The 23846-nt window shown below is 37.2% G+C and overlaps 1 protein-coding gene across 1 annotated transcript in view; it reads right to left on the reverse strand.

Moving 5' to 3' along the window:
• Positions 1–837: 837 nt before the first annotated feature.
• The window catches only part of LOC127626433 (glutaredoxin 3-like), a 29782-nt gene continuing 6773 nt past the window's right edge, over positions 838–23846 (reverse strand). Inside the window, exons 3-11 of the mRNA XM_052102198.1 lie at positions 22066–22140; positions 19003–19204; positions 13741–13913; positions 13170–13231; positions 13036–13093; positions 7864–7916; positions 7668–7707; positions 5940–6032; positions 838–1988 (exon numbers count right to left, since the gene is read on the reverse strand). Coding sequence (XP_051958158.1) covers positions 1938–1988; positions 5940–6032; positions 7668–7707; positions 7864–7916; positions 13036–13093; positions 13170–13231; positions 13741–13913; positions 19003–19204; positions 22066–22140 — 807 coding nt within the window. The 3' untranslated portion in view covers positions 838–1937. The remainder of the gene's footprint in view (positions 1989–5939; positions 6033–7667; positions 7708–7863; positions 7917–13035; positions 13094–13169; positions 13232–13740; positions 13914–19002; positions 19205–22065; positions 22141–23846) is intronic.

Raw genomic sequence — 23846 nt, forward strand, 5'->3', positions numbered from 1 at the left:
CAGAGAGGCTGAAGAGTAATCTGCGACAGGCTAAGATCAGGGCGGGCAGCAAACAAACGTAGTCAGGCAGGCTAGAGTCTAAGGGCAGGTGGCTAACAAACAGGAACGGAGAGAAGCTAGATCGGTACACGGGAAGACTAGAGAGGTAAACAATAATGCTTGGTAATGTCGCCGGGGCAGAACAAGACTTCGCAAGGAAGGAAACAACTGGCGTGATTAAATAGGGTGAGGTAATGGGCAACAACTGGGGCGAGTAATTAGTACTCGGGTGAATGCGGTCTCCGGCGGCTCGAGGAGGAGGCGCCTCCAGCCGTGTCTGTGACAACAGCCAATAGGAGGTTTTAATAGAGCTAGTGTGTACTGTCTGCTGGCCACTGACCTCTGCATGAGACTCCACTGTTGTGTAACTCCGTAACCGTAGGCAGCTTCCTTGTTGCCCACAGGGCCAGATTAAGACCCCTTTGAGCCACCAGTTCTACCATCAATATTCAATCATTTATATAAAGTAAAATTATGAAAACAAATATAAAAGTACTGGACACCATTCTTAATACTGATGCTAAGCTGAAGTGTAAACCTCATAACTCCACAGAAAAAAAAATACAAGAATTAATAGTATATTTAAATTTAGTATTAACCAAAATTGGAATTTAATGGCCATTCAATGTATTTGTGCTATATCATTATATGTTACTGGGAGTCAAAATGTATAAAAGGTTTTTTCGGCAGAACCATCAGGTTATCACAAGAGTGCAACAATTACCCCAAGCTACACGTGTGTGTCTTTGTGTGTGTGTAAGAGGAAGATAATGGACACTTTACAAACATGGCTCAAAGCCAGAATAGGTGTGGGTTACTCCCCCAAAATCAATGACGGCTGATTAATATTTATGTCTCTTTAATCATGATGAGTAACTTCTTCCTGTCCGCAAGAGCTCAGAATAATCTTTATATCTGAAGAGCGCATTAAAGCGAGTGGACGTGATCAAGAATGAAGATCTATCATTACGGTCCTCATTAAGTCACATATTCAGGATAACTCAAAGCAGCAAAGAACTGTGCAAATCCACATTGAATACTTTTACATGCAAACTATTTAATTGACAGATAAATTAAAAAGGAGGGAATGCAATTATGTCGATTATGTGACTTACATTAGGTGGTCTTGACCTAGTATTAACATCCGTCTTAGGTTAACCGATCATAAGTGGACAGAGCAGTTTTGATCTGATCATTAAAACCACATTTGGAGGTAGTTGGAAATGCATGTGCCCAAATCACATTTGTAGAGTAAATCCCAGTGTCCTCATGCATTCCAGCAAAGAACCCCTATACACGCACAATCGTTGCATCATTACTAGGGTTTTTAACATTTGTCTGTTACATACAGCTTAAACAGAAAATCATAAAAAATAAAAACGCATTCAAGTTCAAGACTTATCAGAATATCTTCAGCATGCATGAAATAAACATGAAGCAAAACAGATCAATTGAGGCACATCTGAAGTACAATTAAAGAAGAAATAATTAGCGTAAAACATTTCCATGTCAGATTAAAATGTATATACTGTATTTGGGAGCAAAAGAGTGCACATTTTTTGATACTTTATAAGCGTGCAGTAACAATAAATTAGTACGTCACATAATCACAGGTGGTCACAGGATAATCGGCAATCTGTCACAGATGACCTCTTATGATCGGATCAATCAAGACGTAAACAGGCCCTTAAATATGTCAGTCCAACATAAAACAGATTGAAACACAATTGGCTTTATTTAATTTTAATGGTCAGCATTGTATGAATGGGTTTTGGACAATTTTTCTCTAAATAAAAGGCTAACTTGGATTGAATAAGACCTCAGATCCAGGGTTAAATATATGCAGGTAACAAGTATATCAATGATGTAATTCTTGTGTTCTTCAGTGCTGGAACGGTTTAGTTCTCCCCCTTCAAAACGGACACCAGCTCACCATTCTCTTTCAGCTCCTGTTTAAAGATATAAACACAAATCTTTAATCCGTAATGATACTTACTACATCAAGAGGCATTATAAAGTAATAGAGGTAAACTAAATTTAAATGAGCAAACCAAGTCTCACAGAATTAGATTCCTATACCTACATTTTTGCATAGCTCCATGTACATATCGCATCACTTTACTGGAATCACCAATAAAACCACAGATAATCAGTTCATAAACACTTTTTACTCCGTTTCTCACACAATGCTATCTTATGACATCTAAACAATTTGACTCTAGTATATAACTTAGTGTATTATAGTGTAAGGCGATATATACATTTTAATGTTTACACAACCAGTTAAATTTACAAGCTTATTTATGCACAATCAAATTGAACGGTAGCATAACTGAGAGCGTGGCACCTGCAATGCAAAGAACCAGGGTACGATTCGACACGTGAGACGAAAGTGTCATACAAGCACCACAAAACAACATGGTTGCTTCAGCAATAGCATTTTTCATCTCACATTTGCTTTTTAGGACACTATCTGTTAGGGTTATGGGAGGGAGGTTAGTTTTATTGATTTCAAACTTGAGAGCAAAGCCTTAAAAACCTTATTTGTTTGGAAGAACATTTGATTCACTTTTAGCTAAATCAACCACATAATACAATTTAGCTAAAATGTCACTACAGTTCTGTCGTTTTTATGAGAACAGGCTACAATTTGCATAGCACATTCACATAAGTTTTCAGACCCTTAACTCAGTACTTCGTTGAAGCACCTTTGGAAGCGATTAAAGCCTCAAGTCTTTTTGGGTATGATGCGACAAGCTTTGCACACCTGGATTTGGGAATTTTCTGCCATTCTTCTCTGCAGATCCTCTCAAGATCTGTCAGGTTGGATGGGGACGGTCAGTGGACAGCCATTTTCAGGTCTCTCCAGAGATGTTTGATTGGGTTCAAGTCCAGGCTCTGGCTGGGCCACTCAAGGACATTCATAGAGTTGTCCCTAAGCCACTCTTGCATTATCTTGGCTGTTTGCTTAGGGTCATTGTCCTGTTAGAAGGTGAACCTTCGGACCTGTCTGAGGTCCGGAGAGCTCTGGATCAGGTTTTCATTAAGGACATGTTTTTTGCAATGTTCAGCTGTTATTCAACCCTGACCAGTCCCCCAGTCACTGCCACTGAAAAACCCACCCCCAGCATGATGCTACCACCACTATGCTTCACAGTTTAGATGGTATTGCGCAGGTGATGAGCGGTGCCTGGTTTCCTCCAGACATGACGCTTGGAATTAAAGCCCAGATCAGTGGTGTTCCAGTGATGATTGTCCTTCTGGAAGTTTCTCCCATCTTCACACATGATCTCTGGAGCTCATCCAGAGTGACAATAAGGTTCTTGGTCACCACACTTACCAAGGCCCTACTCCCCCGATTGCTCAGTTTGGCAGGATGGACAGCTTTAGGAAGTGTCCTGGTTGTTCCAAAATTCTTCCATTTAACAGGGATGTTTTAGATGCTGAAATGTAAAGATTTGCTGATTTTATTTAATAATTGTTTTGGTCATATACAAAGGTAAATGTATTTGAAATATATTTGAGTTTTACACTGATGGACAGACAAAAACAAGTTTTTTAAAGAATTTTTCAAACTTCCTAAAGCTTGAGGAAACATGAGGAAACTAAATTCAGCACTTGAGGAAACAGAATTAAGCGCTTTTTAAGACCTGCAGAAGCTTTGTGATGGAAACATGTTAACATGAACATACAGGCCTGTTTGGGAACCAAAACGACAAAGACATTTAAGGTGTAAGGAGAGCTACATCCCATATACTGAATAATGTGCTGTTGTAAATGTCAGCTACACTGTAAGCAATTTTTTTTTAAAAGGTCATTCAGTAGGAATGTTTGCCTTACTGATTTCACCTCAACGGTGGTATCAAGCTTTAGCCATGACCGCATCCAACTGCATTTGCAACCTGCATACAACTGTTGCACAAGAATTGCATCACTTTCTTCAAGTTCTCTCATTCTGAAAATAAATGCATAGTTGAATGCGTATAGAATAACGGCATGATGACCAAGTTAACTTATCTAACATGAAAAGATTTCATTGTAACGCTACATGTCTACTTGTTCAATGAGCATTGTTTTGCCGACCGTGCCTCCAGACCATTGTGGAATTTTTAGAACTGGTAACATTAGATCAGAAGAGCTAGCATAGCACATCTAAAGATGTTGGTGTGACTACAGTACCGATAGAAGCTATGTCAGTACAAAGTAAAATCATCTTCAACCTTTCTCGCCGTATGGCTAACTAAATTAATGGTATCCATCAAGTATATTTAACAAGTGGGAATTAATCTAGCGTAAGAGAAGCCGCTCTGACATGGAGTACAATTAACGTCAGCTAAAAAGACCTAATAAACATAACCTACAGAGCTAATGATGCTAAAAGTCAAAACGTTACAATAGTCAGCTAACAGAAAAAAGCAAATGTCCTTAACTCAGGTGATGTCGCCAGTCTCTGCTCAAAATGAGGAGCCAAAAAGTGCAGAGAGAGATCGGTGTGTTCATAGGCAAACTTCCTAGCCTGTGCTGCTGTGCCAGGTCCAGCAATACTGGAGTAAACAACCACGTGATATAATGTTGAATTTTTTGCCGTGACAGAAATACACCATAGGAATCGTTAAGGAAACTCTTTGAATCTTGACGGTTCACTCAAACAGATGTAGAAATAGAAATGACATTCGCCAAAAAGCAAGCAGTTTGCATCCCTGATTAAAGAATTATGGAGGCCACTGTGCTCTTTGGGAACCTTCAATGCAACCCATTTATTTTGTAGCCTTCCCTAGATCTGTGCCTCGACACAATCCAGTCTCTGAGCTCTGCAGGCAGTTCCTCTGACCTCATGGCTTGGTTTTTGCTCTGATATGCATTTTCAGCTGTGAGACCTTATATAGACAGGTACATGCCTTTCCAAATCATGTTTAATCAATTGAAGTTCCCACAGGTGGAATCCAGAGAAATGGGATGCACTTCAGCTAAATTTCAAGTGTCATAGCAAAGGGTCTGAATACTTATGTCAATGTGATATTTCAGTTTCTTATTTTTAATACATTTGCAAAGTCATCAAAAATCTGGTTTTTGCTTTGTCAGTGGAAGAATATAATAATTTAACGCATTTTAGCATAAGGCTGCAACATAACAAAATGTGAAAACGGAGGGGTGCATGTTCTGAATGCACTGTATCCCAAATCATTGTATATTAAAAAATAGTAAGTCAAAAGGGTCCCTGACTGCATACAATTTTTAGTGGATTTTCAAAGTATGCATACAGGCATGCTTTTTATGGTAGCCTAATATGTACCAACAAACCTAGGGACAAGTGGATCGGTTTCAGATGGTTCTATGATGTGGTATCAAGGCACATTTTTATGATGCTGTAGTATCACCCACAACTGCTGTACTGTTTTACAACATCCTTTAAAGTACACAGTTTCCCATTATCAGTGAACTACATACTTCTCTACACTTAGTTTATGAAGTGTTTTTTTACATAACAGTGTTAACATTTCTCAACTCTGACTATAGTTGCTGAAAAACCAAGGGATTAGTCTTAAATGCTGCATAGGAGGCATAATGAGGGGATCGATCTTCTCTGTGTATTTTTCCCCCATTTGTGGTCAGGTGCTAATGTCTCGGCTGTTAATTTAGGGATTTTGCTGCCCTCTGCTGGTCTAAAACAACTACTGCAAGGCACAGTATTTCTCTGATAGTGTCTAACATATCTGCTCTTCAAATATCATCTGTATATAATGCAAAACAATCAAACAATGCTAATCAATATTCCTTATTTTATATATAAGTTTCATTTAAACAATGTAAATATGATGCCATTTGGAGTGACTAAATAAAGTGACTCAAGAGCCGTACACTTCTAATGATTTGCACATAAGCATTTTGACAAGTCTCACCTTAACAATGTCCAGTCCTCCAATTAGATCTCCTTTAACATACAGCTGTGGGTACGTCGGCCAGTTGGAGAATGCCTTTAATCCTTGCCTTACCTGTGGTGACAACAAAAACACCATAAAAAAAACAATAAATATATTATCTAGAGAGATATGATTTATGAAGCTGACATAAAATCTTTATTACAAATCTTAAAAAAAATATTTGAACCAACTAAATTGCTGGCATCTTTATTAAGTAATATATTTCAGAAGAAAAAAAAATGACGAAACGTCACTAACATTTGCCACTGCATTTGTACTATACTTGCAATAGTAATTTTCTTGGTGTAAATAGCTCTATGCGTCTAGGTAATGGTCAATATCAAGAATATATTACATTTTCACTGTTCCAAAGTCCAGTTCCGATGCTCGTGTGCCCATTGTAGGCGTTTTCGGTGGTGGACAGGGGTCATCATGGGCACTCTGACCGGTCTGCGGCTACGCAGCCCCATACACAGCAGGGTGCAAAGCACACAGTCCTCCATCATAATCATCATTCAAATTTTCTGTGACTTTTGCAACAGAAGAACTTAATTGCCCTTGCGCATCCACACCTTGCGTTTTGACCATCCTCAGACTACTGTCGGGAGCACCCCACAAGCCTTGTTGTATCAGAGATTGTCAACATCACTCAGGTCTTTACTCCTGCCCATTTCTCCTGCATTCAACATGTTGACTACGAGAACTGATTGTTCGCTTACCATCGAATCTACCCAGAAAATGACATTTGGCCTAGTTAGCAGATCATCAACGTTATTCTCTTCACCTGTGAGTGGTAATTTTTTTGCACCTGTTATCAATCAGTGTGGCTGAAACACCTGAACTCAATAATTTGTAGGAGTGTCCACATACTATTGTCCATATAGTGTAATTTAAACTCAGATATATATATATACATATATATTTGATGACCTTTGATTTTTTTTATTTTGCAAGTAGCTAAATAAGTAATAAGCAGTACAATGTTCAGTCAGATGGTGATTATGGCATAGCAATATGTTGACATGTTGACCTTGTCCGGCTGACAGAACATTATCCTTTACATATACACTTTCTTTAATTTTCTTTAAAGGGACAGTTCACCCAAAAATGACAATTCTCACATCATTTACTCATCCTCATGCCATTCCAGATGTGCATGAGTTTCCTTCTTCTAGGTCCATATAATACAATAAATGGTGACCAGACATTTAAAGCCCCAAAAAGCACCCAAAGGCTACATAAAAGTAATCCATATGACTCCAGTGGTTAAATTCATGTCTTCAGAAGCGATATATGTGTGGGTGAGAAACTTCACCCACATCAATACTTAAGTACTTTCTTATCTTTTTTTTTAATACCATAAATCTGCACTTTGAAAGTAAAAGTGAAAGTGGGGATTTATGGTAAAAAAAAAAAAAAAATAGGACATTAAAATGTATCTGTTTCTCACCCACACCCATCATATCGCTTCTGAAGATATACATTTAAGCACTGGCATCTTATGAATTACCTTTATGGTTCCTTTATGTGACTTTTAGAGCTTTAAATGTCTGGCCACCATTCACCTGTATTCTAGGGACCAAGAAAATGGAAAGTCATACACATCTGGAATGGCATGAGGATGAGTAAATGATGAGAGAATTTTCATTTTTGGGTGAACTATCCCTTTTAAGAACATAAATGTAATAAAAAAAATACAATTCTCACCTCTTCATTTTCCAGTATATCAAATGTGTCATACTCCACCCTGAAAAGTTAATAAAAGCAGTTTGTTACTATACTAACATGCACTCTTTGGCTTTCAACAAATCATAAATGTTAAGAGCACCACACATAAAAAAGCTTCCCATCTTAAATTATACCATTTGTGTGAAAAATGAAATAATGATGTAAAATCTCTCACCCTGTGCTGTTCATTATTTCAATTATCTGACGGCTGAATCCACATTTCGCAGTCTGAGTATTCACAAAGACAAGAGTTATGAGGGTAAAGCGCTAGAACGTTTTTCATATCATGAAAGGCTACAGCAAAGTGAAGCCCTACTCTTGAAATCCAATCAGTTGAAGTTTGTGTTTAACTCCACCAAAACATACTAAGACTACTTGAAAACCTCAAAGAACTGAGTACATAAGAAGCAACCGGTTCCTCTGAGCCCGAACCAGCACAGAACCAAACTTTCATTTAGAAACATACAGCTCCAACCACCTACAAAAGAAATTCTGAACTGTGCATAAATGTGGGGAGAGAGAAGCGCTAACAGAACGAGAGAGAGAGAGAGAGAGAGAGAGAGCGAGAGAGAGATCTCTTAGGGAATGACTTTAAACTACTGCAAAAATGACTTTCATGAGTGTGTGTGTGTGTGTTAAAGATCAATACAGTTATAAGGAGAAGAGAGGTGAGTGGTATTTCTCCTCCATTCAAGAGAGAGAGACATGTCTATCAGTGCAGGAGCATCCCAGCATCGATTTCCAGGCTTTACTTTTGCATGGATTCATTTACTGGATGTTAAAGGAATAGTTAACTTAAAAGCGAAAATTCTGTCACCATTTCCTCACCCTCAGGTCATTCTAAACCCATTTGACTTTCTTCAGTCAAATACAAAAGTAGACTTTATGAAGAATGGAATGAATGGAATGACAGCAAACAGTAACCAGGAGCTGTCAAGCTTTCAAAAGGACAAAAATGACCATAAAAGTAGTCAGAACGACATGTACACAGAAATCAAAGCTAAATGTGCAGTTTCAATCTAGTCAATGAAATTACTGAAAAATACTTTGTTGTTGAACGTTTTTATTTTTTGTCAACGATAACAAAGACAAGGCAAAAAAAGACATCATGACGATACTCAAACAGTTTTAAATAAAACAATGTTGATGAAAATATGATGAGAAAAAATAATACTGCAAGATATGAATAATGAGCTCATACGATTTATTTTATAAAGAAGGAAAACAATCTAGAAAGAATTGATTGAAATAATCCAGTCATGATGGGGATTTACTCACTTCATCTGTGCGAGTTGCAAGAGCTGAATACCTGTACTATGAACTTTATGAACGGGTGATTACTCAAATGAGTCTTCTTTATGTGACATTAATAATCTATATTATCATAACATAAAAATAATATTACAACTTAGATCTGCACAGACAGAGAAGCAAATTAATGGGTGAACTTAAAGGAATAGTTCACGCAAAAATGCGAATTCTCTCCTCATTTACCCGCTCTTACATTGTCTCAAACTCGTATGACTTTTCTTCTGCGAAACACAAACAAAGATTTTTTTAATAGATGTCTGTTAGTCCATAAAATGCAAGTGAATGGTGAACAAACTTTCAAGGTCCAAAAAGTTAATAAAGCAGCATAAAGGTAATCCGTAAAATACTAGTGGTTTAATCCATGTCTTTTAAAGCAATCCGACTGCTTTTGGGTGAGAACAGATCAAAACATAACTACTTTTTTTACTGTAAATCTTGCCATTGCAGTCTCTAGAAACAAACATGATTTCAAGCTTGATTACACTTTGTAGGATTATCCTTGAACGAAGCCATCAAATGAACTCAACACCACATTACACGGATCAGAGAGATCCTCCCACCGAGCCATTAAACAAATCCATGGTGCCTAAATTGCTGAAGGAGATCATCACTCCCATGCCTGCTTGATGTCAAACTAGGGTTTGTAATGACAGAGCTGATCAATTAAGAAAACCATAAACTTAAACATAAGACCAAATGGCCAAGTAACAACTTGTGAAATTAATGCCTAAATCCGCAAACATATCAGGAAACGGAGACTCGTGAAGACAGTCCCAAGGCCCGAAATCATCATAGACCTAACACAGTTAGGTGTCCTCCCCCGGGACACCTCCTCTCCCCATCTGCACATTCCAAAGACATTCTCTCTTAGCTCATCAGAGACCGTATGGACCCACAATTTATACAAAACCTAGCCTTGCTCGATAATCCTGAAAATGACTCTGAAAGTGATCACTTTTATAAGTCACAAATTAATTAGTATGGCCATGTTTTGTTACTTAGACGTATAACATTCATGAAAGAATGTCATATTTAGTATGTAAATGCTTGCTTGTTTATGTGGAGAATGCTGATGACAACATGTCTCTTGCACCGTTTTCAAGACATAAAAGTTCATGATTATACATGCACTATTTTAAGCTGGAGTTTGTAAGAATCCTCCACAAAGGATCATACATCAACTTTTGAAAAGGACAGACCAGTTGACCATGTGACTTTGGAAAGCCACTTCTGATTGTCTCAGGACACCATTGGGGTGCAGCCAATTTCAGTTCAAATGTTTCCGAAGCAAGAATTCTCTCTTCTCTCTTGCAACACTCTCTTGGAACCATTGTTTGGTCTCCTATCTTCAGCTCTCTTGCTGAATCCTTCCTTATCCTTCCTATTCTGCCATGTCCAAGGAAAACTAGGGACACAGAAGTCCCGAGGAAGCCTCTCACTCTCTGTTCTACGGTTCACACACCCAACGGGAGTCGCGAGTCTTCCTTGCTTCAAAGCCCACTATATCAGCCATCCAGACAATAACAATAAACGATCATAACAGAGTCAAAGACATCGACGGAACAAACTTTCAACAAAGAGACAAAGAAAAAGCAACACAAGGAAATTCAACAATGACACGCAAGTGCATCTCCAGACTTTTGCTCAAAGCGCTGGTGCATTAGTTATATACTTTGGGTAATCCGATTGCAAATCGATTTAAACTCAAAGAAGGATAAATGGTTATTAAGGCATTGTCAACAGACTCCATAAAGTTAATTTTCTCTGTATGGATAATTTACTTCACATTCTGTCACTACTCACTGTTGGTACCTGTTTCATGTTGTATGTACTGGATTCGTTTTATGTTTAGAATAGCAATAAAGTTTGTCTGTGTTCAAAGATAATTTGACTGTGGTATATTTTGATAAATAATCTCATCCCTGTTTTGTTTTTTTAAAGATTTCACTTCAAAGCTGTGAAATATTATTTCAATAAGCAATGAGAATAATATTACTCCAATAAGTGAATTAATCATAATTCCCCTATTAAAGCTCATTTCTTACACTAGAAATTGTGAGTGGATTGAATGAGACGTTGTATTACGATTATACATTATAAATTTCCTTCCATAATAATGTAGAATAAGGACAGTTTAATTTCATTCCTAGCTCACACATACCGTTTCCTACATATAATGGTGGGGGTACACATGCACTTTAACCCATCCAGTGTACATTTATACTACCAAATTTGCTAGAACTTCCTAGTGCTTGACACATGTGCAGAGAGCTAGATGGTGCTAGGAGGTGTAATCAAGCTTGCAATTATAATAGTCAAGCAGCCTGCTTATTTAAATGTTCATATTGACATTTTTTTTTTTTTTTTACATTTTTGTCTGTTCTCGCCCACATCCAAATGGATAACTTCAGAAGACATTGATTTAACCACTGGAGTCTTATGGATTCTTTAAGCTGCATTTATGTCCTTTTTGAAGCTCGACAATTTGGTTCACCATTGTATGGACAAACAGACATCATATCTCCATTAAAATATCTTAATTTGTGTTCGGTGGAAGAAAGTCATACAAGTTTGAGATGCCATAAGGGTGAGTAAATGCGTATTATCATTTTTGGGTGAACTGTTTCTTTAAGGAACACACCATTCAGAACTCGTAACTTGCATTGTGAATACGTCGTTTCCTTTAAAACACATACAAGAGAGTAACTTCTTTAAAGTAGCTAATGCTTCAACATATTCATTATATGCTATTATTTCAGGAGCTCAGGTTTTCAAGACTCAAGGTTCTTATGTTGTTTAATCTTACCTATCAAACATTCATCTTGAATGTTTAATACGTGTATAAATAATTGAAAGTTCATCAATTTTTTCAAATTATTTGAATATTTGGTTAAAGTTTGGTCTGTTTGAAAACCATTTTTTCCCATTTTGCACAACTTAAATGTATTTTTGTCAACTAAAATTGTATGCCATTTAATTCAGAGTAAACTTGACAAAAATGACTGAATATTATGAGATGAAATAAAAAAAGAAACACTTTACAATAAGGTATCATGTGTTCAAATTAGTTAACATGAATTAACATGAACTAACAAAGAACAATACATTTACAGCATTTTTAATAAGTTAATTTCAACATATACTAATGTTTTTAAATCAAAAGATGTATATACACTACGAACCAATATGAACTAACAATTAAAAATGTAGCTTTTTATAAACTAACATTAACAAAGATTAATAAATGCTGTAAACAATATAGTTAATTGTTTGTTTATGATGCCTAATGCATTAGCTAATGTTAAGGACTGGAACCATACAGTAAAGTGATATCATGAAATGTAAAGGACATTTTCATTAAATGACTAAAAAACAATACATGTCAAAATTAACACTTTGTGTGAGGAACGTACCACAATTTGCTATGTTTGGTTATAACACACGCAAGAACCAATGGGTTTGCCCTCAGTGACATCAAACCTGGTTTGATGTCACTGATAGCATAAACATAAACACACTAATAGCATAAACCTGGTTTGATGTGTCCAGGCGTACATTGTTTAATTTAAACACAAGTGTAATTGAAATCACAGAACTACGGCAGAAGGTAAGATTATCAGTTAATAAAGACTTACATTTCGGTCTGTTTCCTCCTCAAAGCTATCACGTTGCTTTAGAAGACTTGGAATACAGTACATGCAGTTATATGTACAACTTTGCTGTTTTTTATTTTTTATTTATTATTATTATTATTATTATTATTGGGTTTTTGTATGGAAAAGAGATGTGTGAACATTCTTCAAAATTTCTCCTGCTGTGTTCCACTGGAAAAAAAAAGCATACAGACTAGAAACGTCAAGAGGATGCACGTCAAGAGGATGAACGTCAAGAGGGTGGGAAAATAATGACAGAATTTTCATATTTGGGTGAACTATTCCTTTAAACACACTCTGTTTTCTCCTCACTCTGTTAAACTGTATACAGGAGGGTGAAAAGACATACAGTACAAGATATTCAAGTATTCAAGTTCACTCACCTCTTTATTGCCTTTCATGAATAGCACGATGGGTGCTTTATTGATTAGTGACTTCAACCTGTTAGGACAGATATTGTTTACACAAGTGCAATAGCATAGACTGTTTATTTGTGTGAGTGTGTATCGGTCTTTACCTATGTTCCAGCGAGACTGTTTTGGGGAAAGTATTCTCAAGCTCACCAGAATCCACCAGCTCCTGTGTAGGAAATAAAATACTTCTGAATCCAAATTTTCAACTCGCTTTCAACTCTAACACACACATACAGACTCTCCATTAAAGAGTAACTGCTCCCTGCTGAGATATTTTACCTCTATTTTTACCTATCTTAATGAGGAAGGCCCTCAAAGACCCCTTGAAAGAGAGATACAGAGAGAAAGGGGAACAGGATGGATGTTGGCTAATCTAGCCCTCCTCTCTCAGCAGGAGTGCTCTGGTTGCTATAAGCAGTATCGGCTTGCTGGGAATGTAGAACAACGCACAACTAATAACAGCTAACCGAAAACACATCGTTGAAAGTCCTGAGATATGAACACTTAACATAATACACATGGGACGAAATACAGAACATCAAGAGATGAAGAAATTAAAGTTGAGAAAAATAAGACAATATCTGTAGACACTGCTAAGCAAGGATTTTCACTGACCGCAGTCAACATTATTAAGGGATTTCATTGTATCCCGTTGGTGACGCCAAATTTTCACACCTTTAAGATGTCCAGTCCCCCGATGAGATCTCCGCTGACATAGATCTGCGGAAAGGTGGGCCAGTTGGAGAAGGTCTTGAGTCCCTGTCTGACCTCTTCATCCGAGAGGATGTCAAAACTGCTGTACTGAATGTTGTGGTCCTTCAAGATCTGAACAATCTGACGACTAAAACCTGTGAAAAACGCAAAAAATATTTTAATAAAAAGCACACTGTAATATATTATAATATTAATAAAATATTGTTTAGTTTCCTTGTGTGCTTGTTTACTAGCTTTCCCTAGTCTAAACAGTTAAAGCTTTGAGGAAACTATGATTTCTTTTATAAAAAAATTATTTATATATATATTTTATATGCAGTATTAAATATATTTAAGATCTATTTTTTAACAAAAACTAAAATATTTATTATAGACCGTGTTTGTAAATATAAAATGTTTCAAGGGTACATTTTCAAGAGAGGAAAAAAAAAATCTGAAATTTTTGGAAGAAAATACAAATGGTTCCCCTCGCACAATTTGCCACAATGCAAGGGTGTTGCAATGCTTTTTATGCTGTTTTTAAGGGGTTTGGAGATTTTGTGTGTAGCTAAACAGTTGCTAGGGTGTTCTGGGTACTAGCTTACTGTTCAAGGTTCAAAGAACACACTAGGGGCGAGGCGATATCTAAAATATATATTTAATTGATGATAGCCTTAAAAAATACAGCAATATCCGAATATATCGTCAACCCCCCTGCCGAGGGTAGTTGTATATTTATTCTTTAAAAATTGTATTCGTTTATTAAAACACGAAAAATGTAAACAAAATATATTTCTAAATTCAAATGGCACTTTAAACTAAACGAAAGAAGAAAAAATCAATAAAAATAATCTTATATAACCACCTCCACAAATCCAAACATTTACCATCACTGACTGAACTGCTCTGTGGAAATAAAGCGTTCTAAACTTCGAGCACCTCCTGAGATGGTCTTAGGTCATTTGCAGCACTCATACACGACACTATTCTTGCAAACAGTTACTCTTAATAACTTTTTACATGACCATGTTCAACGAGACGCTCCCGCTGCACGCCTCTGAACAAACAACGCACCAGACACGGGCACTGATGGCTTTTCTTGTGTCTTAAAAATACAATAAAGTGTGTTTCTCAAGTGCGTGTCTTTGTGTTTAACAGCATTTCTTGTCATGTGTTACTCCGAGATGTCTTACACATTGCCCACCACTGTTGCGTATAAATGAGCAAATCTACCCAACTTACCCTCTCAAGAAATACCTGCATTTGGATGAGGAATTTGCAAATAAGGAGCTGGATTCAGCCTTGTTGCATTTGGCAGGTGACGGGTGCATATTTCACAAACTGGGCTACTGTTTAATATATCTGGTGACTTCCCAGATCCATGGTTTTGCCATTTACCAATATTGTCCATCATCATCTGTCAATGAGTGTTGAAATCAGCATCGGGAGATTTGTAAGACATCATCGATATCCGATTACATCGTCCTATCGCCCAGCCCATGAACCCACCCCAAGACAATATTATTGAAGTTTTTGTCTGTCACGCGAAAGCCATAAGTTTAATTGCTTTGAAAATTAATAGCAGACTTCTTCTCAACAGGACTCAGAATTTGAGGTTGTGTAGTACAAATAATGTAGGACAAATTATGCACCAAAAGTGTCATACTTTTGGTTAGGGTCTTGTTCAAATAGTAATAGTAATGCTTCTACAGGTAAACTTTTTTTGATATAAAGTATGGCGTATTATCACACAGTTTTAGAGTTAAAATTTGCAATCATAATTATTCAGTTGTCCATTTTTTGCTATTATGCAATATTGGGCAACACAAGTGAAAGATAAAATTGCAGCATTGAATGAGGTGTTGTCTGAATTTTAAAAAGCAGTTCTGTTCATACAAGATGACTACAAGCAAAAATGAGTTGAGTGAGATGAAAAAAAGAGGATAAATGTGTGAGAGAGAGATATTAGATGGGAGGAGACAAAGAGAACAAGACGCGAGAGAAACAGCACACAGGAGGAGGAGCGAGCGCGAGAGGGAAACAAGATCAGGAGTGAAAGGGATAGACATAGAGATAGAGAGAGATGTGTAAGGTGATGTGTAGAGTTTGTGTAGCCCCTGCAGTAAAACACCCATTTTCATCTTGTGCGGCTCATGAGGGACTTCATTATAAAACAGCTCCAGGCAGCTCACTTGCGCTTATGCATTTGCTGGTATATTAGCTCAACTCTATCAGAGCGGGCAAAAAAGGCGGGCAGCTGCTTTCTCTGGCTCCGGGCAAACTCCACCAGACACGTTGCATTGATTTTGCAGAGTTCTTTCTCCCTCTACGCCTGCACCTACAGGGGCTGGAGAGCACTCAATATGCCCGACTCCGCTCCAGGAAAGGGCCGATGTTCGAGCCTGGTACCTCTTTTGAAGGATGGCCCACTCAGAGCGAGAGAGACCAGGAGACCCTAATTGATATACGAAACCTTAACCTTCTAAATTGCGATATACAGTTGCTTTAGAGTTAGTGTTAGCCAAACACTTGATCATTTGGCCCTATGTTTTGTAAGTGGAACTAAAGACTACAAGCGTGTGCAAGTTTTTTTTGTTTTTTAACCCAATGCGAGCCATCAACATACATGACTCGCTCTCGATGCCTTATTCCCGATTTGGATATGAGCCAAGCGAATGAGAACATCAATAAGTTCCAACATTTTAATATCTCCGAGCCGGACCGACCCGATGACACCTGGTGCGGCTTCAAATAACATCAATGCCGCTGAGCAACAGGTTTCGGGCTCGGAGACGAAACAGCGTAAACTCAGAGGATCTTCTATTAATAAAGCAGAGCTAGAGGAGCTGGCAGCCGTTGAAAGCTGAACATCACGTTCGAGATTAAAGTTCAATATCGTTTTTATTTTGATCTCAGGATGGCAAACAGCATCATTCCCTAGACCCCATCTTCTGTTCTGTAGACCTCTTTCTTTACACAGCCAAAACGTCAAATGCTTAACTATGCCTCACTCCATGACGAAACATGCACTTTGAACTATCAAAAGCATTTCGTTTTGAATGGATGAAATTAATGCGAGGATGTTTTGGCACGCTGAATCAAACATCTTTGACATGAGGAGGAAGTGTAAGTAGTAACAAGGAAATAGCACAGAGAAAGTCAGCCAATGAAAGATTAATATGACAACCTAAAATCAAAAAGGCTCTTTTTTTTGTTTTTTTACTATAAAAACAAAAATCTTAATTTCTGGTTCATTTATTCCAAATGTACACAAATTTAATGTAATGTTAGCTGCAACTGTGAAGATACAATGGAGCCTAAGGGACCGTTCAGACCAATCGTGTTCTTGCGATTAAAAAAAAAGCTAAAGCATTTGCTGATATCATTTAATATATATAACTATATATATATATATATATATATATATATATATATATATATATATATATGTCAGGATTTCTTTTAGATATAAATAGGACTGCTCAATGCACAATAGTCTTTGTCTCGTCAGACATATTTCTCAGCACAACTTTGGTAAAGTGTGAGCAGCAGAGTAAATTAAAGGGGTCGCGCACCGGACGCGTCTGACGGGTGACATGGTGTGTTCTAAAATTAAAACAATTATTTGTTTTCTACAAAGGTGCTATGGAGCACAACTAGCATTGTTTCCATTAAATTCGACCCATAACATTATTTACTCTAGCCATCACTGGATGATCTATTGTGAACATGTATCTTTCATATAGCCTACACAATATATTTTCAGTTACGTCATATTGTGGTTTGTCAGCTTGAATGAAAGACCCATTTAATGCTACATACAGAGAAATTGCATAATACACGTCGCAATTTCTAATAGTTTTCAAAACCGCCATTTCTAAACTGCAATTTCGTCAACCTTTGTAACTTTGGACTGCCATCTTCTGCCCCATTTCAGCTCGTCCTGTGCGTTTGTGCGTGTGCGAATTACATGTTATATCTCCCTCTTTTGGACACCCAATGCTACTACGCCAGACTGTTAAACAGAGGCCAACTGAGTGAACTGGAAAGCATGCAAATTGGGCTTCTGATTTATATGTCGGCTAATTTTAAAATATCTCTGTCTCAAAAATATATAGATAAAATAACGTGCTGATCAATAATCAATATTTTATGACATCCCTAATTGTAAATGTTTTAAGTTTTATAATATAGGGTGAAGATGGTGGGGCAGTTAAGCTTGATCCCAATTGTATCCATATCTATTTCTTTAAATGGTTTAAACTTATCTTTGGGAAGTGAACAATTACCTTTTTGAGGTTTAAATTGATGATTTTACATTGTGATATGTGGCAGAGTGCATTTCATGACCAACGTTTGAAAAAACAATAGTAAAAAAAAATTAAAATTGGAGGTTACTATTTTCAAGGTTATAAAAACTTTCCTTAATGTTTGTAAATGCTGTGAAAGCATATAAGAAAATGTACAAATTTAATTCAAATTTGTAGATATTTTCTATAGAATCCTGCCTGGAAAATAAATCTGGGAATTGGTCAAAAGAGCGTCTTCAAAGGTTATTTTTCCCAGTATTGAGTATTTCTTAATTTTTCTTATTTTGACTAAGGTATGAGACAACCAACATTTTCTATAAAGATATAATGTAATGTTATGTGGCATTTGAATCATAATCAAAAGTGCAAAGAAAAGAAAAGTTTCCAAAACTATCCCACATTGCCCATTTTCACCCTATTATGTATGAAAAACTAAAACTAAAATTAATTCAAGTTCATGTTTATTTTATTTTATTTAGTTTCAGAGTTATGAAAAAGTATTTTAGTTTAGTTTCAGTTGTTTCCAATAATTTTAGTTTCTTATTTTTATTTCAGTTAAGAAATTTTTTTTCATTTAATTTCACTGGCTGAAAGACGTTTTAAAAAAAAAAAAAAAACAGCACAGACAGATGCTTGACAAAAATGCATGCTCAGGGTGAACGGCCCCATTTTTTAGAGTGATAATAATGAATGGGATCAGGGATCAGACATAAAACTCTAAATCACACTCTACTTTCTTTGCATCTTTTAACATTTAATTAGGCTAACATCATGTCATTTTGCGTTCCACAAAGTGTTCCAAGCAAAGAACATCAGTAGCGTGAGTAAAATATTTTTTGGGTGGACTATACCTTTAATCTAACCTCTACCTTGGTGTGTGTGTCTGATATGTGCGTGTTAATTTATGCAAGCGAGAGTAAACTTATGTGTTTACCGCAGCGAGGCTCCTGGGGCGACCCCTTCATGAAGAGCATACAGGGTGCAGCGTTGATCAGCCTTTTCAGTCTCTCGTTAAGATCCTCTTTTGGGATGTCCCCTGTCCCGGCAGCCCCGCCCCCACTGGACCCCAACCGTTGCACCTTATTGGTCAGCTCAGGGGCATGTGCACCATCCAACTTGTCAATCTTCTTACAGCCCTAAGGGTTGTCGGTAGACAAATAAATAAATAAAAAACACTCAACAGTGAGTAGTGATAGAGTGAGAGACAAAAAAAAACAGCATTAATTTTTTAGGATGCTTGCCGGTTTGTTTAGATTGTTTCCAGGGAGGGAGGGAGAGAGAGAGAGAGAAAGTGGGCCGCGGGCTCTCTTGACACGTTACGCAAAGAGAGGGAGAGTCTTGCCAAGCCGTGTGTTTCTTTAGCCTCTGATTATTTCTCGGTTTCGTGATTCTAACATGAAGACTTTGCAGCTCAGATTACTTGATCGTTAAACTCAACCTTCCCTACAGGCTGTTTTTTGCTAACCTCTCTTCTCCTCTGATGATAAACAGCTACATAAAACACTATCAAAGCATGTCTAACATGAATACAAGCTGTGGAAAAATCTAAAGAACTATCTAGATTTAATGTCCTGCAAATCAACATCCTAGGTTTATGGAACACAGAAAACACAGTGCCAATCCCGAATTAAAGTTAACACAAATTCAAAATGAGCCGTATATTTTCTTTCCAACTGTTCTTGGTGTTAAAGAGCAAAACATTACCCACTTTTTTAGCCATCTTTGTTCCGCAAGTATTTTTCACATTCATTTTTGCCACAGGGATTTCATAAAATCCTTCATAAAAGAGTTGTAAGCCATGAACCAAACAAACCAGCTCCAAGGTGAAACACAACATTACAAGCTTTGATTTGAAACAAAAGGCTCTTGATGCCTTATAGGGCCAAATTATCATGTGTTTTAAAATCAAAAGACAAAAGGTACAAGATTGTGTACTTAACGTGTTTAATGAGAGAATAAACTACAATCCCATGAAGCATTGCAATGACAATCAAATTTACAATGATGGAAAAGTATAATGTTGTTGATTGTAAGTGTAAAAACAATTTATTTAATTTTATTGCAAAAAATTACTAGTTTGAGAGTGTAGGGATACCACTCGATTGCGTCATGAGCTCGTTTGCCTTTGTTTGTCGGCACTTTCTGATAGGTGAATCGTTCTCTTCAGGATCATGGGTAGTGTAGTTCTTCACCAGAAATTCCACTATTAAAAATGGTTTTAAATAAATGAAGTTGAAATAACAAAGAATTATGGATTTAACAGAAGCATATGCCATCAGTTAACAATCTCAGAGCTCACGGCTCCATTTGCCTATGGAGAAAATTTATAGGATTTTTACTTCCGGAACCAGACTATGGCGCTCCATTGATCATGATTTGCACATTGTTGCAAAGAAAACAATGAAAAAATTTCTGCTAAAGTAAACAAGGGAAAAAATAACTCATTTTAACCAATAATGTTATAGCCTAACCAGCAACAATCCAATCAAATTACAAAAATCAAGTCTCACCCTACATTATTTCCCACACATTATCCAATCTTTAGATTTCAATGTCATGACCGGACCACATGAAGACAACAAACCCAGTAACTTTCACATTATAGGCATTAGCTGCCTTTTCACGGCCTGCGATACATCACATCCGACTGCCGTATTTCTCGCCCTAGTGGCAGTCGTGCTGACCTGTAATTTGGCTCGTAATTAATTTTATTTGCAAGGGGAGAAGCTACCAAAAGTTGACCTCAGAATGACATTACTGTGTGTGATTTTTTTTTGTGTGGAGATGGATGAATTCAATAAATTAATGATAAACATTCACGTAGTATTTATTTTGAATAGTATTATTCATTATTAATACTGTTTTATAGTTGTAATTATGATAATAAACAGCAACAATGGAGTGGTGGTGGCGTAGTGGGCTAAAGCACATAACTGGTAATCAGAAGGTTGCCGGTTCGATCCCCACAGCCACCACCATTGTGTCCTTGAGGAAGGCACTTATCTCCAGGTTGCTCCGGGGGGATTTTCCCTGTAATAAGTGCTCTGTACGTCGCTTTGGATAAAAGCATCTGCCAAATGCATAAATGTAAATGCAACAGCAACCATAATACAGCAAATAGGATGTTATTTTTAATATGTAGGATTTGCATGTGCAGAAATATACGCATTCCATCTCACATTTAGGGTAGTTACACAAGCTTTTTGTGATATATTTGCAACAATATTTTGCGAAACAATATAACTGTCCAAAATACAGAAGTAGCAGGCATTTAGAATAAAGTCTAGGTCAAAATCAATTGAAATTTCTCTCTTCGTGCTGATGGTTTTGAATGAACGCATCACGTCCAGTTGGGCAGTCGCATACGGTCTAAATCGCACAAGTTGACATATTTTAACGCAGCTGTAACTCAAATCGGACCAGAAAATGTCACATTCGGAGATGGTCGGAACCCCACGCAGTCCCCATGTGAATCTCCACTGGAAATGAATGACTTCCGGTCTATCGTAGTGAAAAGGCTGGCTTAATAGATACCAGAAAGGGACATGGCACAACTAAACACATCTAATGGTAATCCAACAAATTGGAAGATTAGGACTACTTTACAGCTCAAATTATAAACACTTTGACAAAATTACAAGCTTCACATTTTTATTTTAAACCCTCCAGAATGTTGGCCCTCTTTACTAACATTGTAAGAATGTTACTTTTGTTGTTATTTTTCCCAGTAACAAAATGAGGTAGTCTAAATTATTTTCTGTGGTAATCGACATAATGGCACAAATGTTGACAAAAGAAATTAACTTGAACCTAAACATTACTTTAGATCAAAAATTGGTTGTTTTCTCAAATTTGCTTGGACTTTTCCCAACTTTATATGAACTACCCTCCTACTCTCTCAAAAGTGAAAATTGTGCCTTTATAAAAATCATAATTTAAGGTAAATCTGAGCACATCTGAAGTCACACAGCACTGCTGACATGGGGTGAAGTTTTACCTTGAAGAAGAGGAAGGTGGGAACTGAAGCGATCTCATATTTCTCAGAGACCTCAGGGACTGCCTCTGCCTCCAGCTAAAGAGAGACGGAGAGAACTACTGTACTAATGATTCTTTATAATTCACATTAATAAAACATCACACAAACATCAACATGTCAAACACACACACTGACAGTTTATTTGGCTGTAAAAAAAAACATTTTAAAACAAACACAAAAAAGTTTAACATGGAATATAAAGTGTTGAATGAAAAGTAGCCTCAGACGGCACACACGCATCATCAACAGTCCGTCTTATGACCTTATGATGCAGCTGAAAATAATACAGGATGCACAATGCGGTCTGTTTAAACGGGTTCAATAAAGACAATACTTAAGGAAACATATGATCAGGCCATTTTGTCACTGAAACAGACCCATTTCACATCACCCTGCAGGCTACTGTTTTATTCCACGACCGAGATTTCTGGGCAAAGAGACAGAAACAAAAGGGATAAAACAGCCACTAGATATTAAAATCCATAAATCTGTGCAGGGTGATCTGTATAATAACATTGGCTCCTTTGTGCTTTTGGTCAGGACACTGGACTGAAATAATGAACATTAGAAGAACAGGTGACATCATCTAGGTATTAGGCTCATGCTGGGGTGAATTTAGTCTTGCATAGCCAAGACTACAGCATAAATTTGGTCCACATTACAGCTTATTCTGGCCAAAAACTGCCCACTTAGACAGAAAAAAACAACTAAAAAACATGCAAAGTGACCAACAAAAGTTAGTTTTCTTTTTGGGTGCTGGTTTATGTAAAATAGCTAGATTAAATACTACAATAGACCAGAGTAGAAAAAAATTATATTGGAGTTCTGGGCTGAAAAGTCTCTCAAAATGTTATTTTCCCCCTCAAAATAATTCACTTCATAAAAGGCTAGTCCATAAAAGGACAGAACTTGAGCTTGAAGAATTCGAATGCTCTGTTGACTGTTGGATTAAAGGCAGTATTAACCCTTGACAGAAGGTAAAATTGCTCTCTGTTGGTTTAAAGCCATGAGGAAGGTAAAGTCATTCACAGCCTGAGGTGTTTTAATGCTCTCTACTGGGACCCAGGGCAGAGAGAAGAGAGCAGCCGAAATATGTTACTGGAACTACAGAACCATTCAGCCCAGGGTTATTCAATGAAAGCTTCAATAGATACAATCTCAAAATTTTCAAGTTGGCTGATAAGAAATCTATCATCCAAGACTGTTGCCTTGTCCAGTACAAAATAGTAATAATATATATATACACACACACACACCAATCAGCCACATCATTAAAACCACCTGCCTAATAGTGCTGCACGATTAATCATATCGCTATCACAATCGCGATGTCAGCCTGAGTGATTATATGACGGCAAAATGCAGCGATTTAATTAAATAAGTGGACACGACAACCCATTCTCACTGAGAGCTGTTTGCCCATTTTCTATGCCGCTAATAAAAAGATGGCCAGTCAGTCTCAGTTTAGGCAGTGGCACGTATGATCACGTCATGTGACTTTCTGGTGTGCAGCATGGAGGCCAGGTGAAGATGGATGCCGAGCAGACCGACGCTGAACTGGTGGCCAGAAAAAATGCTACATATGCTAGGTTCAACTGGAAATGGCTACGGTGACGTTCTTTTCAACCACTTTTCAACGGACCTGTGGTCAAGTAGGACGACTGAACCATATATTAGCCTAACTGCGCACTTTGTCGACAAGGAGTTTGAACCCATTTCCCCAATGACCACACAGGAGAGAA

This window comes from Xyrauchen texanus, chromosome 33, assembly GCF_025860055.1.
Source record: "Xyrauchen texanus isolate HMW12.3.18 chromosome 33, RBS_HiC_50CHRs, whole genome shotgun sequence".
NCBI classification, from domain to species: Eukaryota; Metazoa; Chordata; class Actinopteri; order Cypriniformes; family Catostomidae; genus Xyrauchen; species Xyrauchen texanus.